The sequence below is a fragment of the Pelophylax lessonae genome (genome assembly GCF_965119305.1).
Source record: "Pelophylax lessonae genome assembly, chromosome: 3".
NCBI lineage: Eukaryota > Metazoa > Chordata > Amphibia > Anura > Ranidae > Pelophylax > Pelophylax lessonae.
Genome location: NC_138770.1, coordinates 169,794,003 through 169,813,589, shown reverse-complemented (window position 1 = coordinate 169,813,589; position 19,587 = coordinate 169,794,003). Strand labels below are relative to the sequence as shown.

The window sequence follows — 19,587 nt, the reverse complement described above, 5'->3', positions numbered from 1 at the left end:
ACACTATTGAATAGAATTGGAATCTTGATGTGGAGATTTGGGAATCCCGCTTTAAATAGATCAGCTGTGAACTAGGTCTCAGTCCTGTCTCTGCACTTTTCTCTACCCTCCTCCAGAGCACCTACATCTTCCTTACATTAGGGATTAGAAAACTGGCATGCGGCCAGGTCACGCTGGCAGGGGGATCGAAACGGAGTTGCAGCATTAGAACTGAAAATCATTTCCACTGTAAACGTTGATGATCAGTTCCTCCATTGTGCCTAAAACTACAGAAGGCAGTCTCAGTTTGGCTTGCTTCTTTTGGTAAAGCAGAACTTTACCCGTAACAACTTGATAAAAAATGTTTGACATTACACATTATTAATTACGCCACCAAAATTAGTGTGTGCTGTAAATTGCCTCCAGCATAGGCTCCTGCTTCTCCTTGCTGGAGAATGACATTTTGCTTGAGCTCAGAGCCCCTGAGCAACTGTAAATCATAAAGCAGAACTAAACCCATAGCTTTAATGGTTTAAAAAAACAGTTACATTCCTGGAATGCTGGGATGGTCAATTGTAACATTTGCTTGTGTCCTCAACCAAACTTTCAAGCCATCAAATGGCTGGTGTCATAACTGATCGCATGTGCAGCACCATGGCAGTTGCAGATCAAACAGAAGCAGCTTCCTTGGCTGTAAAGGATAGGCAGGTTTAATTCAGCTTTAAGGCTGTCAGTAGATCAGTCTCTACAAACACAGCTGTGCCAAAAATGGAAGAGCAACTGAGCATATGCAGAGCAGGGTGCGACAGTGTATTACTGGTTTAGACACTTTTAATGTTTTACACAGCTATATCTGCAAACAGGGCCGCTGATAGGGGGGGACCACCAGCCCTCTTGTAGGGGGCCCGAGCACATTGGGTGGCCCACACAGAGAGGGGGATTAGTGATGGACAACAAATACAGAAATCTTCCTCCAGCACCTGAATCTGATCTGTCCCTCTCCCTGCTATCAGCTTTTATCTGTTGAGAAAGAGACAGTCGTCCCTCACTAATCCCCCTCCCTGTGTGGGCACCCCCTCCCAGCACTTATCTCTGCTCAGGAGTTTATTTGTAAATTGTAACTTTGTTTCTCTCTCTCTGTCTCTCTGATCACTGAGCTCCAACTGCCCAGCCTGTATATTTTTCTCATCTCATCTTCTTTTTTATTTAACATAGTTTTTTTTTAAGATTTAGCAGGAATTATGCGAGTTATGTTATATTTGTGTCTGATAACAGTGATTTTGTTGTAATTTTAGCTAAATATATCTTTAATATTTTCTTGGGGGGGGGGGGGGCCCTGCCAGGTAGTCTGTATGGGGCCCCGCGATTTCTAGCAACAGCCCTGCCTGCAAAAAGGGGCGAACCTGAAGTGATCTAGCAGGACTTGACTAAAGTTTCACTTTAAGAGCATGCCAACATTTGCTATGAGGATATCCTGCCCACAGTACTACTTTGAGAATGGAGTGCAAAATGTAAATCTTTTGGGGTTTTCAATCAATAAGACATCATCAAAACAAGCATTTGAGTTAAAGGTTTTGCAATACAAGCAGATGACCAGTCATATCTAAAAACTAAGGGATATCAATTAATGCAAAGTGCTTACCCAATGTGTCCTTTAGGTTCTTCACAATGGAGGCCTTTCGGGCACTGTTCTTTCTCTCTACATAGTTAGAGGGCACAAAGCCAGTCTTATTCATGGAATTGCGTACCCGCCACCAGGATTTTGAGTCATCTAGAAGCAGGAGTCGCTCATTCTTTTTGATGTCCAATTCTTGATCTTGCTGGGCCACATAGTCAAACTTGGCGACCACAACCACCTCTTCTGTCATCTTCTAGTCTTTTGGGCACTGTAAGACAAATCAAGCAAAAATGATGGGTCTGAGCTTTCTTTACCCTTCCAATACATGGTACACCCCAACTAGGAGACCTTTGCTTTATGCCTCACAAACCCAATTAAATACACTATAGAGTTTCACAAACTGGCTCAGTCATGCAATTCTAGCACTGAGTCCTGGATCAGAATTACAGACTCAACCCCCAAAAATTTTCAACACAATCATCCTATCCATTTTCACCTCCTAGCCACACCATTACTGATTTCTTCTCTGTAACCCAAATTAAATAGGGAGAACAAAATACCATTAAATGTCTATGCTAGGTGGGGAGACTTGGGCATAGATTCCAACATCTTGCATGTAAAGTAAGAGAACTGGGGACTCAACATGCAAACCATACACTATAATCTAGAATTCATGAGGTATGAAGCAGTGAAATTCTAGAAATAATTACTTAAAGAAAGCCGATGCTAAAAGAACCTCCTGAAAATGCTAATTGCCTGGATGCCTTTGACTTCAATGTCACTGAACCAAAACAAAAATGTAGCAGATGAAATCACAACTCTTGATCTGCATACTAGCTCCAAGTACTCAAAGTACCTAACAAAGTACTTACGTGAAGATTATGACAGAGAATAAGCAATTTTAGCAGAAAAGTAAGCAATGGCATCCTACAGAAGTTTTCAGCACAGGCAAGACAGAAGCAGGGAAGGCACGCTAAGGTCAAAAGGTACCTGGTATACACTTGTGATGTTTCATAATAATGGAACATAGATAATTAAAAAATACTGTGCTGCGCTAAAGCAACTGTAGTGCAAAGATTAGTGAAAGACCAAAGAAGTTTTATAAACCCTTGCCATCCGTATAACCTTATACGTTGGCAAGGTGGCACTGCTGAGCAGATCACGTACGTAGTACATGATCCGACACTTCCGGGTCTAAGGCATATGTGCATGCTGCCGCCAGCCCGCTCCTGGTGTGATACAGGGGGAGCTGATCTGCAGGTACCATGGACTCTATGTCCACTGACACCCGCCGATCATCCAGCACAGAGGCAGAACAGTGGTCTGCCTATGTAAACAAGGCAGATCACTGTTCTGTCAATAGGGAAGGTATGGATCCATGTCTTCCCCTAGTAAAAGCACCACATAGTAAACACAAACACTGGTCAGGCACACAGTTAACCTTTTGATCACCCCTGATGTTTAACCCCTTCCCAGCCAGTGTCATTAATACAGTGACCGTGCATATTTTTTTTTTTTAACACTGATCACTGTATTAGTGTCACTGGTCCCCAAAAAGTGTCAAAAGTGTCAGTTAGTATCTGTCTGTCTGCAGCAATATCTCAGTCCCACTACAAGTCGCTGATCGCTGCCATTACTAGTTTAACGATATAACTTTTGCGCAAACCTATCAATATACGCTTATTGCTATTTTTTTTTTTACCAAAAATATATAGCATAGTAAATAGTTGCCTAAATGTATTTTTTGCAATTTTTTTTATTGGATGGGTTTTATTACAAAGTTATATATATATATATATATATATATATATATATATATATATATATATATATATATATATATATATATATATATATATATATATATATATATATATATAATTTTTATTTTTTTCAAAATGGTCTGTCTTTTTTGTTTATAGCGCAAAAAATAGAAAACTGCAGAAGAAAGCTCTATGTGGGGGAGGGGGGGGGGGGGACAATTTTTATTTGGGTACAGTGTCGCACGACCGCGAAATTGTCAGTTAAAGTAATGCAGTGCCGTATTGCAAAAAGTGGCCTGTTCATGAAGTGGGTGGAAGAGAGAGTGATAAATCTTCCGTAGATCAAGTGGTTAAGTAATAAAAATTCAAAACTTATAAAAGTTAAATGTCTAATTGTAACCCAAAGTCCATGTGATGATCACATTCTTCACTGAGAAGCCAAATAAATCAGTGCATCCTCCACCACTGTAAAACAGTCAACAAAAATGAATGAAAAATGAAGGCTTACCAGCGTTCCATGACCTTCTAAATTAATAGGTCATAACACGCATGGATAGAAGCGCTCTGGCATAGGACACACAACTTAAAAAGGGTAAATTACCCTTTTAACATATAAAAAAAAAAAATGCACATCTTTTTCGTGGCTGCTGCTGGAACATGTTCCAAAAGATGAACTTATCCTTTGACCTCTTCCCGCCTGTAGGACTACTTCAATGCCTGTAGGCTGAAGTAGTATTATCTAAATGATGCCTGCGGCTACAGGCATCATTTAGATAACTTTTTCAGTCAGCAATTCCCTCTAATATCAAAGCCATTCAGCCGCTGGATTGCTTTTACAGGCAGCGGGAAGGGATGCCCCCGAACGATTGTGAAGGCAGATTACCATCGAGCTGGCCATGGACCGGATGGTTCCTGGCCAACTCGGGCCCTGAGAGGCCCGAAGCGACGTCATGACGTCACTTCCTGCACTGGCAGATGTAAACACTGACAGTTTTTTTTTTTTCCCTGGAAAGCAGAGATCGATTTTTTTTTATTCAACTTATTCTTTACAGGGTACAGGAGATATCGGGAGTCTCATTGACCCCAGATGTCTTCATAAAGAGGACCAGTCATGCCTTATTCCAATTACAAGGGATGTTTACAGGAATAAAAGTGATAAAAAAAATAATAAATGAAAAAGGGACAATGTATAAAAAAAAAATAAAAAAAGTTTGAAGCAGAAGTGAACGCATATGTAGGTTGCACCCTCATATGTAAACGGCATTCACACCACACGTGAGGTATTTTCGCGAATGTTAGATCAAGTGCAATAATTCTAGCACTAGACCTCCTCTAACTCTAAACTGATAACCTGTTAAAATTGTAAGTGTAGCCTCTTTAAGTATTGAAATTTGGTGCCATTCTATGAGTGTGCACAATTTTAAAGCGTGACATGTTAGGTATCTGTTTACTTTGCATACAATCATCTTTCACAATATATAAAAAATTGGAGTACATTTAGGGTGTTCTTTTTAATTCATGAAAATGTATTTTTAAAAAAAAAAAAAAACTGCGTTTGAAAAACTGCTGTGCAAATACCATGTGACACAAATAGCAACGATCGCCATATTATTTCCTAGGGTCTCTGCTAAAAAGATTGTTATATATATATATATATATATATATATATATATATATATATATATATATATATATATATATATATATATATATATATATATATATATATATATATATATATATAATGTTTGGGGGTTCTGAGTAATTTTCTAGCAAAAAAAATTGATTTTACGGTAAGTCAAAAATCCCATTTTCCCGTTAGTTCTTTGACGGACACAGCTCCTGATTCTGCTTAACCATTGGGACGTCCCAAAGCAGTGTTAAACATGAAGGGTGGGAAAAGCATCAGAAAAAAATTCCCAAGGCTAACCATAGCCAATCAGGTAACAGAGCTCTGCCATAAACAACTGGAGCTCCCCTGAAAAACAATACAGCCTCAAAGAGGACCAGGTCCTCCAAAACCTTGCGGCCAAAAGAAGCATCCGCAGATGCCAACACATCCACTTTATAAAAACTTTGTAAAAGTGTGCACCGATGACCAGGTGGCCGCCTTGCAAACCTGCATCTGACGCATGATGACAGAAAGCCCAGGAGACACTAGGCGCCATAATAGAGAGTGTGCCTGGACAGGGAAAAGGAGGAACCAGACCCTTGATGGAATAGGCCTGAACCACCGTCTGTCTGATCCATCTAGAAATGGTTGCAGAGGAAGCGGACAACCCTTTGTGAGTTCTGTCCGTGAGCACAATAGAGTCTGACTTCCTAAAAGACTCCGTAGCTGCCAGGTACACCCTAATTTCCCAGACCACATTCAAGGCATGCAAGGCAATTTTCTTCAGATGTTTAGGCCTGGGACACAGGGAAGCTAACACAATATCTTCAGTCAAATGAAAGTCAGAGACCACCTTAGGAAAGAATGATGGACAGGGGTGAAGCACCACCTTATCCTTGTGAATCACCATAAGGTGAATGACAGGACAACGCCCCCAGTTCCGACATCCTGCGTGCAGAGGTTAAAGCCACCAAAAAAGGCCACCTTCTGGGACAGCAAAAGTAGGAAAAGCTCCTGAATATTTTCAAAGGGAGGCTTCTGTAGAGCTGAAAGCACCAAACTAAGATCCCAGGATGGCAACGGAGCCCACACTGAAGAAACCAAATGTCGGACACCCTGAAGAAAAGTATGCACCAGGGAGTGTGTGGCCAAAGGACGTTGGACAAAAAGCGCCAAAGCTGATACCTGGCCCTTGATGGTACTCAAGGCCAATTGCTGTTCAACCCCCATTAAAGGAAGGTTAAGATCCGATCCACCGAGAAGGAAAAAAGGAGTGAGGATGAACCCCCCACCACTACGCAATGTACGTCTTCCACGTACAATGGTAGATCTTCCTAGAAGTAGAATTCCTGGTGTAGCACCCTACAGGTAGGTGCTAGGTAATTGTATAGTGGGACTTGTCTGCCTAACAGCCGGGCCATGATTTATTTTAGTTAGGGTGTCATGGAGTTCAGATGTGTTTGCTGAAGGGGGAAATCTCTCCACTGGCTCCTGTGAGAGGCTTCTCATAGGGTAGTGGAGGAAGCCCAATCAGGGGACACATTCAAGCTTGTAACTAACCCAGATGGCAGATTATGCCGCAAAGGATTCTGGGAGTGGATATAAGTTTGGGGGAAGTGCGTGACAGTGTCTTTGGCGGGAGCAGAGTCCCAGGAGGGAGAGAATGGCTGTCTCTCCTCCTGTCTGAGGAAGCGGATTTCGGTGTGTCGCCTGGGAATCCAGAGAGTGCAGAATAGAGCTGAGGGGATCCGGTGTGCCGAGAACCTACGGAGAGCGAGAGGGGTTCAGTCCCAGGAAAGCCTACACAGGTCGTGAGTACTGAGGATTGCCCCTGGGGGGTCTGCCTAAAGTCAGAGGTTCTAGGATCCAGGTTGAGGACCCTGAAGTTACCGAGAAGGTACAGTCAGTGAACCCCGAAGAGTTCAAGGATAAAGGGGGCACCTGCAGTTTGGGCCCTGGATTGTACAGAGTGTCAGTTGAGAGTTGCAGCCATACAGGACCCTACAACAAACTGCCACAAGCCAGTGCAAGGCTGGGGGGGGGGGGGGGGAGTAGCCAGTGACTTTGCAGTACCGCAGTGTCAGTAGTGCTATAATCCACAGTCCTGGATTTTCTGGGCTTAAAGTCGAGGATTCAGCACTTCTATCAAGTTACAGTGTGTTCTGAGAGTCAGTGAGCATTGGCTGGCATCAAGGGCGCGCTAACAGACATTTTTCCTGGATAAAGTCCCAAGTGTATTTAGTTGAGCCTAATGGGCCATACACACTATAAGATTTTCTGAAGACTTTCCTTTAGACTTACCAAAACCATATAATGAGGTCAAACCTAAACACTTTCAATTTGTATGCAATCTGGCAGACCCTTGCACTACATAGAAAAGGTAAATCTGAAGGAAAATGTCTTCAGAAAATCTTATAGTGTGTATGGCCCTTAAGGAGTATTCCACCCCTTTATCTACAATAAAACCACAAAACAAAGATGCCGGAGTTGTCAATGTCTCAGTTTTCACACCCAGGGTGGCAGCTAACATGGGCTGGAGAGGTAGGGACAGCAGATGCTCTGAGAGGAAATCCTCAAGGAGCATCGGCGACCAGCTGTACCAAATTGGCGTACCAAGATCGGCGAGGCAAGGCTGGAGCCACTAGAAGTACTGGAATCTATTCTGCCTCGATCCTGCGCAGGAGTTTGAGAGGACTGGAGCAATCGGCAGCCCACCTTTGAATGCTGACTACTTACCGAGCCCCACGACACTTCTTGTGCCCCCTTGGAGATTCACATAGACCACAGTCATGGCCTTGTCTGAATTAATTTGCACTGGACACCCCTGAAGACGAATTGTCCAATGAGCCAGACATGTCTGACCGCTTGGAGTTCCAGTACATTAAAATCGGCAGTCTGGACTCTACCAGAGTCCAGACCTCCTGAGCACATCTGTGCTGAGGACGCCTCTCCACCCGGAAAGGCTGGCATCCGTGCAATACAGGGGGAGAAGGATTTTCCATGTCGAAGCGCCGGAGAACTAAGCCACCTCTAGAGACCGTGGATCCTTGTCCCATTTCACCAGAATCTTTTGCAGAGATCTTGTGTGGAACTGTGCAAACAGACCGCCTGGAAGGTGGACACCATCAGGCCTAGCACGGGCATGCATGCCTGTAGGAATGACCGTCTGTTGAACAAACAGAAGTTGAATTGTCTCCTGCAATGTCTGGAGTTCTTCCAGAGGAAGAAACACTCTGGTTGAGGCCAAGTCCAGAGTCAGACCCAGATAGTCCAGTTTTTGATGACAAAACCAAAGAAGACTTCTCAAAGTTCAGAATTCAACAGAACTCCCACAGCATTCGCAGAGTAATCTCCAGATGTCCATCAGAGCAGAGACACAGCACATCAGAGACTGCGCTCGCAGAAGATCGTCCAGGTACCCCGGTACCGCAATCCCTCACTGAACCAAACAATGCCAGCACCAGGACCAACACTTTTGTGAAGACCTGAGTAACAGAGGCGAGACCAAAATGTCAACGCCATCAACTGATACTGCTCCTCGCCCACGGCAAAACAGAGGAAACGCTGGTGACCGACACATATTAAAATGTGTAGGTAGGCGTCCTTGATGTCGATAGAAGCGAGAAGAAAACCCCCTTATGCAAGGATGCCCACTACCATGCGACTGGAGTTCATGCGGAACTTCCGTACCCGCACAAAGCAGTTTAGCGCCATGAGGTCCAGAATTGGACGTACCTTGCCTTCCTTCCTTGAACTGTAAAGAGGTTTGAGAAAAAAACCCTGAAAAAGTTTAGAAGTTGGGACTGGAACAATCACCCCCTTAAAAGTAACAAGTCTTACACTGCCCCAAAGAGACCCTGTAAGTGGTCTGGGGAAAAGTGCAGGTTGAAAGGGGAAAACCTTTTCGGAGGAGAAGACCGAACTCTATCTTGTAGCCTAACTGAATAACTTTGTGGACCCACTCGCCCTGTACCAGGGAGGTCAATGGATCCGGAAAACAGCGAAGATGTCCCCCCCCCCCCCACCACAGATATGGGTGAGGGTGCCCCTTCATGCAGAGGCAGCCTTGTCCACAGGTCTGGAAGAGTCCGCTAGTGGCTTGCCAGACCAGGTCCTCCTGGAACCTCTGGTGGAGGCCCTGACTCTTAATTCCCTGTCTTGAGACCATGAGGGAGGAAAAAAACCTCTCATGAGCCGAGGAGAATGGCCCACGGCGACAACGGGGCTCCTTGGCCCTTGGTAGCCGGGGGAAGAAGAGTACTTCAAGGTCATCCAAGGAAGCCCCAAACAGGCGAATCCCTACAAGGGGAAGATCAGATAAGGCCTTCTCAGAAGTCTGATCCGCAGATCAGCATTTCAGGCAAATACAGTTGTGCTCATAAGTTTACATACCCTGGCAGAATTAATGATTTCTTGACCATTTTTCAGAGAATATGAATGCTAGCACAAAAACTTTTCTTTCACTCATGGTTAGTGTTCGGCTGAAGCCATTTATGATCAATCAACTGTGTTTACTCTTCTTAGATCATAATAACAGAAACTACCCAAATGACCCCGATCAAAAGTTTACATACCCCAGTTCTTAAAACCGTGTATTGCCCCCTTTAACATCAATGACAGCTTGAAGACTTTTGAAGTATTTGTGGATGTGGCTCTTTATCTTCTCAGATGGTAAAGCTGCCCATTCTTCCTGGCAAAAAGCCTCCAGTTCCTGTAAATTCTCGGGCTGTCTTGCATGAACTGCACATGAGATCTCCCGAGAGTGGCTCAATGATATTGAGCTCAGGAGACTGAGATGGCCACTTCAGAACCTTCACTTTATTCTGCTGTAGCCAATGACAGGTCGACCTTGCCTTAGGTTTAGGATTATGGTCATGTCCCATGCGCAGCTTCCGGCAGATAAATGCAACTTTTCCTCCAGTATTTTTTGATAACATACTGTATTCATCTTGCCATCAATTCTGACCAAATTTCCTGTGCCTTTGTAGCTCACACATCCAAAAAAAAAAAAAAAAAAATCGGCAATCCACTTCTTTGTTTCACAGTAGGAATGGTGTGCATCATTGGCCTTGTTGACTCCTCTCCAAAGAGTTCTGTATTTCACCTGAAGTTATTTGTGGGTTTTTCTTTGCCTCACAAACAATTTTCCTGGCAGTTGTGGCTGAAATTTTAGTTTGTCTACCTGACCGTGATTTGGTTTCAACAGAACCCCTAATTTTCCACTTCTTGATTAGAGTTTGAACACTGCTGATTGGCATTCTCAATTCGTTGGATATCTTTTTATATCCCTTTCCTGTTTTATACAGTTCAACTACCTTTTCTCGCAGATCCTTTGACAAGTCTTTTGCTTTCCCTATGACTCAGAATCCAGAAACGGCAGTGCAGCGCTGGATGAAAGATGCAAGGGTCTGTCAGGAGTCCAGAAACTCATTGACCTTTTATACACACACACACACACACACACTAATTACAACCAGGTCACAGGTGAAGACGGATACCTTTAATAGCCATTCAAACCCCTTTGTGTCAACTTGTGTGCATGTTATCAGGCCAAAATAACCAGGGTATGTAAACTTTTGATCAGGGTCATTTGGGTAGTTTGTTGTCATTATGATTTGAAAAGAGTAAACAGAGTTGACTTATAATAAATAGCTTCAAACACTAACTAACCACGAGTGAAAGAAAAGTTTGTGTGTTATCATTCATATTCTTGGAAGAATGGCCAAGAAATAATAAATTCTGCCAGGGTATGTAAACTTATGAGCACAACTGTAATACGCCGAAGGACCACTGCTGATACAAATAGCCTAGAAATGAAAGGAGCCGCATAAAAAGAATCATCACATATAAACTGTAGCACCTGGATCAACCGATCCGCAAGACGGGGGGGGGGGGGGGGGAGCGGTTTCTCCTCCAGGTCTCAGCGTAAAAGTTCAGCCCACTCGGTCAGAGTTTGCGACACCAGGGCAATAATAAATACCGGCCTAAGTGCCGCACCAGCCACAGCGAAAATATGGCAAGCCAGAGCCTCCGCCCTTCTATCAGCTGGATCTGTAAAGGCCGGGGACTACTCAAGCAGAATAAAGGTAGCTTTATTCAACCTGTAAACCGACACGTCCGCTACAGGTGGGGCCATCCACCTTTTAAGCAGTTAATTGTCATAAGGACACCGTAAGGCAAAACCGCTTAGGAATCACTGTGTTTTGGACAACCCAACTGTTTTGTGACAATGTTGTCAAAGCGGAAAGGGGAGGGCCTGAGGGTGCCGAAAGGGACCGACGCCTCAGACGCAGCATGAGCCGCAACCTCAATTTTTAAAATTTCATGCACTTAAACAGTGCATCCACCAGCGCCTTTTTATGCGTGGCTAGAGGAGCCGAGGATCATTCTCGCTATCTGAGCATTCAGGGGCATGGACACAGACCCAGCAGGGTGACTCGCGTCGGCGGCGGGCAAAATAATTTCAGGATCGCTGTATAAATCACCTCGCCCTGACTGGTTTAGTCAAATACGACATTTGAGTATTGTAATGCAACATTTGAGAGTGGCCCCACCCTGACCGGTTTAATCAAATATGACTATATGAGAATGTAATAAAAACTGTGGTATCTGGTGCACACCATGTGGAGCATGGGTTACCCTTTATGCTTTGCGTAGCAAGTGCAAGGGAGTTTGGGATCAGAGGAAGGCCTTTCAACCGACCCTGGGAGTCCTCTTTACCCTTAATGTAAAAACAATTTGACATCTTTGGGCGATTTGCATCTGATCTACCAATAAGTTGTGTGTCATATGGTATGCCAGGGAGCTTCTATTCATGCAAGTTTTGACCCATTAAATTAGAAGGTCATGCAACTCTGGTAAGCCTCTTGACATTCATTTCTGGTAACAATTTATTACACTGGTGGAGGATGCACTGATTTGATTTCTCAGAGAAGAATGGATCATTACATGAACTTCAACTTACAAGTGGACATGATTTCCACTTTTATAGGCTTTTTATTTTTTAATGTTACATAGTTTCTTAGGCAACATTAAGCCATTTTAATGTTACATAGTTTCTGAGGGCAACATTAAGCCAAAATCCAGTTAAGACCTTTGGAAAATGTTGCCGCCACTATAAGAGGAGAAGTGTCCAATGCTAGTTTAGGTGCTTGTCCAGATTGTTATGTCTGAAGAGCACATTGAGGGGCCCTGGATTATTGGCAGAGAGGGTTGGTTAAAAAGACTGAGTATTGTTTGCCGTGAAATAGAACTGTGAGCTTCCTGTTTCAAGGTCTAATCAGACAATACCTAAAACAGCTGCCTCAGGAAGTGGAGAAGCGGATCTTGAGCTTACAGAAAACTATTTTTACCTAATATCTGGAATAGGCTGCAGTTACTACTAAGTGAGCTGACAAGAAAAGACAAACTGAAAACAGTACATTGAGTTTTCTCATTTCTAAAATTCTCAAAAGGCGATTAAAAAAAAAAAAAAAAAAAGTTTGAAAAGGATAACTTGATGCAGAAAAAAATCAAATGATTAAAGTCCAACTCCGGGGAAACATGAAAATTCTCTTGCTGTGGGGCTGAACTCACACTGTTTGCTGCTGCTGCCCCTTCACAGCAAACAGGCTCCGATCAACCAATGACACTAAGGGGCAGAGCCTGATGGGCTGTGGGAGGACCCCAGAACCAATAGCAGGCTGTGGATCCCCATTAACAGCTGTGAATCACAAAGGAAGCAGACCTGATGGGGAATTAAGAACCCTGAATCCCCCCCCCCCCCCCCCCCGTCAGGCTCTGCCCACCCAACTATAAAAAACAAAAAAAAAAACTCATCTACCACTGCATTGTCTGCATGACATCTGCAGTGGCTATCCAGGAAACTCGGATGCCCTGAGGTTGGAGTGTTCATATGGACATTGCGGTCTTAGTGCACTTCCATGTGGTGTTTGCCCCACATTCATGTCCCGTTTCCAACAGGTATATGTATCTCTCACCTACAACAACATTTGACTGGCAGAGGCATGATGGAATTCTAGAGCAGAGGTCCTCAAACTACGGCCCGCCAGGGTCCTGAACCCGGCCCGCTGGGTTTGTCATAGGGCTGTCGGTCACTCACTGAAGCTGTAATATGCTTCAGAAAAGGGTGGACCCGGGGCGCAGAGCACTGCACCCTAGCCCACCCATTTGTGTGACAATAGTGAATAGAAATTCGCTATTGTCACATGGATCTGCCTCCTGGCCAATCAGATTGGCCAAAAGGCAAACCCATGCCATGGACCGAGGAGGAGACGGGAGGACTCGAGGAGATGCGGGGGACTGAGGAGAAGCCGCCCGCCACTGCAGGTAAGTGCACTGGTCTCTCTGGCAGTCTCTGCACGCTGGTCGCTTGGCATTGAAAGGGCGGCACGCTGGGGTCACTCTGGCATTGAAAGGGGGGCACGCTGGGGTCACTCTGGCATTGAAAGGGGGGCACGCTGGGGTCATATATATATATATATATATATATAAATAAATAAAACAAATATTGTATTGTTTCTTTGTGCACTACAAATAAAATATGCGCATTGGAATTTGTTCATATTTTTTTTCAAACTATAGTCCTGCCCCCAACAGTGTCTGAGGGACCGTGAACTCGACCCCTGTTTAAAAAGTTTGAGGACCCCTGTTCTAGAGCATGTCAGAGACACTCTTTATCAAGTCTTCGGTGTATCTCTTTTCCTGCTTCTTAGAAAGGTTATCCCCAAATATCCAAAATAGGCAGGCACGCACACCTTCGTGTACAATATAGACATCAGGTAAAGTCAACCCCATACTGGCACATTATGGCAAGGGTGCCTGGGAGTTACAAGACAGAGGACCACCAAGCTTTCGCTAAAGTTTGGAAGAAGTGAAAAAAAAAAAAAAAAGTTAAGGAGACAAAATTGATAATTCGTGATTTTTTTAAAAAAAAATTTTTAAGGGTTTGAGATTTAGTAAGGTTCTTGTGGATTTTTAAAAAGCGGTTTTCCGAACATGGTAAATATTATTTGGTATACGTCAGTCCAGGACTGCTTGATTTTAGGGCATGCTTGTCAGTTTTTATTGCGGTCTGTGTCCCTGTTAATGAGATTTACCCTCTATTTGTCCTTTACCATTATTGCTGAAAGTGAAAGTAAAAGAAAAACCCTAATTTTGGGTTGTACCCAGAAAAGTAAGAGGGGAAATCTTCCAATGGGGACATTAGTTCTAGTGACCTTGTGGTCCCAAAGGAATTCCCTTAATTTCAGGGTTCATACACATTTTTACCAATATAATTCTATGACCTAAAGTTTCATGAATGTCTATGTATACATGTTAAATAAGAAGAAAATCCATGTCACACCCAGCATATTTTTACTTAAATAAATGACAATTTTTTTAGTGTACAGTACCTCTGCAGTTAGGGTTTCGTTTCTGGATACAGCGTGACTCAAAATGGTCCCTTGTTTTACAGCGGATGAGATGGAAGCACCGCTGCCGCAGCTGGGAGCCGGTGTCACTTCAGGCGCACGGGTGAAAAAGCCAGCAATCGGATTGGAAGCTGTCGAGCACGCAGCTGCAGACTGGTGCTTTGCACCTTTAGCGTGGCTAGACAGCGCTGCCTCTTCCATGTTCGAAATGTCAAACGTTTTACGGCACAGTGTACATTTAGCACGTCCCGGTTCCTGATCTTTCTCCAGCCATCTCTCATACTTTGTCATGAAGCCATACATTTTAAAGCTGATATGAGAAGTGAATCGGCGCTGATTACCCACACTACTCCTAGTGGATGACAATATGCGATGCTGGAAACATGTAAAATCTAAAATCTTTATTGAAAACGCATGGGTGGAATATATAAATACAACTTGCGTAATTATGATGACGGATGAGTAGGGGATATGTCATCCAATGTATAAGAAACTAACCAATAGGGATAATAAAAAAGCCAAATGAGCAGGTCAAAATCTCATCATGCAATAAATAATTAATAAGTGGGATGGACTAATAAGCAATAGTTTGAATGTGTACCACATCAACGCTAAACAAAAGATGTGTTAAGTGAATATATACCATATGAATATAACAAATAAATATTCAAATAAAACTCATAAATAAGGTCCCAGTGCAATAATATGCAAAAAATGATAAATGACGTGAATGAAATGTCCAAAAATAGTTCATAAATAAATAAATATTGTGCAGATAAAAGCTTAAGTGCCGGTTCACACTAACGCGGCATAACTTCGGGGGCGACCTGTGAAGTCGCGACCTGTGAAGCACTGCGACTTCGGCGCGACTTGCACGGACTTCATATAATGAATGTCTATGCAAGTCGCTCCAGGTCGCCCCGAAGTAGTACAGGAACCTTATTCTAAGTCGGAGCGACTTGTGTCGCTCCTATTAGAATGGTTCCTGTAGCACACAATGGACCACGACGGACCGCGACTTGTCGCCTGACAAGTCGCGGTAGTGTGAATGGACATCAATAGTCCGTGAACATATAACTCCGCAGTAAAATTAAATTCTAGTGCAAAAAAATGGTGACTTTAAGTGGTCATATATGATCATAAAAAAATGAGGTAAGACCATGTGCAAACAAAGTGCAAAGTGACTGTTGGTGATTTCTTCTTAACAGTGTTAATTTTGGCAGCAAATTTCAATTTAGTTTTAGTCTTAGGCTGGCCATACACTATACAATTTTCTTATTCAATTTCCTTTAGATTTACCTTAAACTATGTAGTACAAGGGCCTGCCTGATTGCATACAAATTGAATGTTTGTAGGTTTGACCCTATATTACATGGTTTTGGTAAATCTAAAGGAAAGTTGAACAAGAAAATTGTATAGTGTATGGCCAGCCTAAGTCTTAGGACTAAAATGGCATTTTAGTTTTAGTCCCATTTTAGTCTTCTGCAAGTGTTTTAGTTTTAGTCGTATTTAGTCGACTAAAACTCCAGTATATTTTAGTCGACTAAATGCCCTACATTTTAGTCGACTAAAACTAATTTTAGTCATCTATAATCAAATGGGTGTAGTTCAATTGTAATTTGTAATGCATTATTTAAGCATTTCTCTACAATTTCCAAACTCATTATATACTACTGCTATTCCTGGAGTGAAAAATCGAATATGTTATTTATGGTACTAAGCTTTGAGCATGCACCAGTGTTAATTTTGGCAGTAAATTTCCATTTAGTACTAGTTAATAGTCTTTTGACTAAAATGCCATTTTAGTTTTAGTCGTATTTTAGTCTTAAGACTAAAATGCCCTTTTAGTTTTAGTCGTATTTTAGTCTTGAGACTAAAATGCCATTTTAGTTTTAGTCGTATTTTAGTCATCTGAATTATGTTAGTCGACGAAAACGTTTTAGTCGGTTTTAGTCGACGAAATTAACACTGCTTCTTAAAGAATAATTAATTTGAAGTGACTTATTGTGAAATCCCACTGATGTGATCCGGAGTGAGCAGAAAAAAGAAATATGTGCAATGGCCGCTCACCTCACATTGCACCATTAAGGCGCTTTAGTTGCTGATTGCCCCGGGATGGGGGAATGGATATCCTTTTTCTCCTATCGATTTGGGGTTGTGGTCAAGCTGACATCCAGTGTTAGAATAAGGGCTTTTCTAATACCCACTGTTTCCACCGAGAAACAATGCTTTCCATAGTGAAGTATGTAACCAAAGGGTATTTATTTCAAATTTACAAAATGACACTCACAGGAATAAAGCTAGTAAAAGGCAGCCGCAAAATTGCGGTGTACATCCAACACAGGCACTTTGGGCTTCGGCTGTAAACCGGAAGTGACGTCATCCCATGCGTTGCGTCACAAATCACGTGACTTTCTCAAGGGTAGTGCTAAGGGTGACGATCTCCGGGTTATCAGTGGGATTTCACAATAAGTCACTTCAAATTAATTATTCTTTAAGAAGAAATCACCAACAGTCACTTTGCACTTTGTTTGCACATGGTCTTACCTCATTTTTTTATGATAATATATGACCACTTAAAGTCACCATTTTTTTGCACTAGAATTTAATTTTATAGTGGAGTTATATGTTCACGGACTATTAAGCTTTTATCTGCACAATATTTATGAACTATTTTTGGACATTTCATTCACGTCATTTATTGTTTTTTGCATATAATTGCACTGGGACCTTATTTATGAATTTTATTTGAATATTTATTATATTCATATGGTATATTCACTTAACACATCTTTTGTTTAGAGTTGATGTGGTACACATTCAAACTATTGCTTGTTAGTCCATCCCACTTATTTATCGCATGATGCAATTTTGACCTGCTCATTTGGCTTGTTTATTATCCCTATTGGTTAGTTTCTTATACATTGGATTATATATCCCCCCACTCATCCGTCATCATAATTACGCAAGTTGTATTTATATATTCCACTCATGCGATTTCAATAAGGATTTGAGATTTTACATGTTTCCAGCATCGCATATTGTCATCCACTAGGAGTAGTGTGGGTAATCAGCGCCGATTCACTTCTCATATCATATTTCAGCAGTATTGGTGATAATACTAGAATTGGCTGCTGATGATCTAGGATTTTATCCTAATTTATTCCACTTTTATCCTTCTTTTATATACATTATATTTTATAATTTTATTACCTATTTGTGAGTTTATACTATTTCATAATATATCTATATGTCCCTCCGCTGGACTCCCTTCCATTTCTAATACCGGATTGGCAGCGCATAGATCCCCCTCTATATCTTACATTTTAAAGCTGCATTTCCCTGGCATTGCTACCCTGTGAACACACTAACTTTAGCTGATACTGTGTTACCCCCATAAAGTTAACTTGTAATTTGACCAATATACTGTAACTGGAAAAAGAAGAGTAATGGCCGCGCCTGCTTGGGGATAAAGCTTCAGTTCAGGCAGTCATGATTGAGGTGCACCCGGACTGGTATGGATGGCACAGTCAGATGCACAAAATGCGGCGCTTACTCTTTAGGCCCAAGCCACAGTCATGATGGAGGTGCAGGTGGACTGGTATGGATGGCACAGATGCACAAATGCGGCGCTTACTCTGGTCTATACTCAGGGGTCAAGTCCTGGGAAAAAATGGATTTTTGTAAAATCTTACCGTAAAATCCTTTTCTCTTAGCTCATCGACAGACGTAGTCCTCGGTGATACACCACCTTCGGGTTATGTTACCTCCGCAGGAGCAGGACTAGACAGGAAATTAAAAAAGCTCTGGCCACACCCTAGGGGCAGTCCCAGAGGGTATATCCTCTCTCTCTCTGCCTCAGCAAATCAGTTATGTGAAAAAGCAGTGCTTAGAGAATTTAACCCAACCCAACTCCAAAACAGAGGGGCGGGGACTACGTCTGTCGATGAGCTAAGAGAAAAGGATTTTACGGTAAGATTTTACAAAAATCCATTTTTCTCTAGCGCTCATCGACAGACGTAGTCCTCGGTGATACACCACCTTCGGGACGTCCCAGAGCAGTATCACAACTGAGGGGTGGGAAAATGGAAATCAAATCCCAATCTAGAAGGCCCAACCGGTGCCAACTAGAAGTTTACAATGCTCATCCTTTATGATGAGACTCAACAAAAAAGGAGAAAACAAAAATCTTTTTTTTTTTTTTTTTCAAACAGAAAAAAACCCTCGAGGTAGACCACCGGTCTCCTCAAATTGCGGCCTGCAAAACCTTGCGGCCAAATGAGGCATCCGCCGATGCCGTCACATCAATTTTATAGAATTTTGTCAGTGGTCCAGGTGGCCGCCTTACATACCTGGACCACTGACGCCTGATGGCGAAAGGCCCAGGAAGTACTGAGCGCTCGAGTGGAGTGCGCCCTAACAGGGAACGGAGGACTCTGACCCTTAATAGAATAAGCCTGTACCACCGTTTGTCTAATCCATCTGGCAATGGTCGCGGCAGATGCAGGCAAACCCTTTCTGGGGCCATCCGTGATCACAAAAAGTGAATCCGTCTTACGGAATGATTCCGTAGATTTCAGGTATACCCTGATTGCCCGAACCACATCTAAGGAATGCAACGCATGTTCCCGATGATGCTTGGGCTGAGGACACAAGGAAGGTAGTACAATATCTTCATTCAGATGAAAATCTGAAACCACCTTGGGAAGAAAAGATGGCTTAGGATGAAGTACTACCTTATCCCTATGAATCACTAGGTATGGTGACTGGCATGATAATGCAGCCAGTTCTGACACCCTGCGAGCAGAAGTAATAGCCACCAAGAAGGCCACCTTCTGGGATAGAGTAAGCAAGGGAATCTCCCTGATGTTTTCAAAAGGAGGTTTCTGTAGAACCGACAAAACCAAATTAAGATCCCAGGGCGGTAAGGGCGCGCGGACTGGAGGAGCCAGGTGCCGCACCCCCTGGATGAAATTCCGCACCAAGGATTTGGTAGCTAAAGGCTTCTGAAAGAAGATTGCTAATGCTGAAACTTGACCCTTGATGGTGCTCAAGGCTAGCTTCTGCTCAACCCCTTGTTGCAAAAAAGCCAATATTCGAGTCACCGAATAGGTACGTGGAGGAAATCCTAAAGATTCGCACCACGCAATATAAGTCTTCCATGTGTGATAATAGACTTTGCTGGAAGTCGCTTTCCTTGCT

The 19,587-nt window shown here is 42.8% G+C and overlaps 1 protein-coding gene across 1 annotated transcript in view; it reads right to left on the bottom strand.

The window, feature by feature from the left end:
* NCK1 (NCK adaptor protein 1) overlaps nt 1-19,587 on the bottom strand; it is a 252,537-nt gene that overhangs the window by 105,341 nt on the left and 127,609 nt on the right. The window contains exon 3 of the mRNA XM_082249625.1: nt 1,622-1,865. Within this exon, the coding sequence (XP_082105751.1) occupies nt 1,622-1,847 (226 nt within the window). The 5' untranslated portion in view covers nt 1,848-1,865. The remainder of the gene's footprint in view (nt 1-1,621; nt 1,866-19,587) is intronic.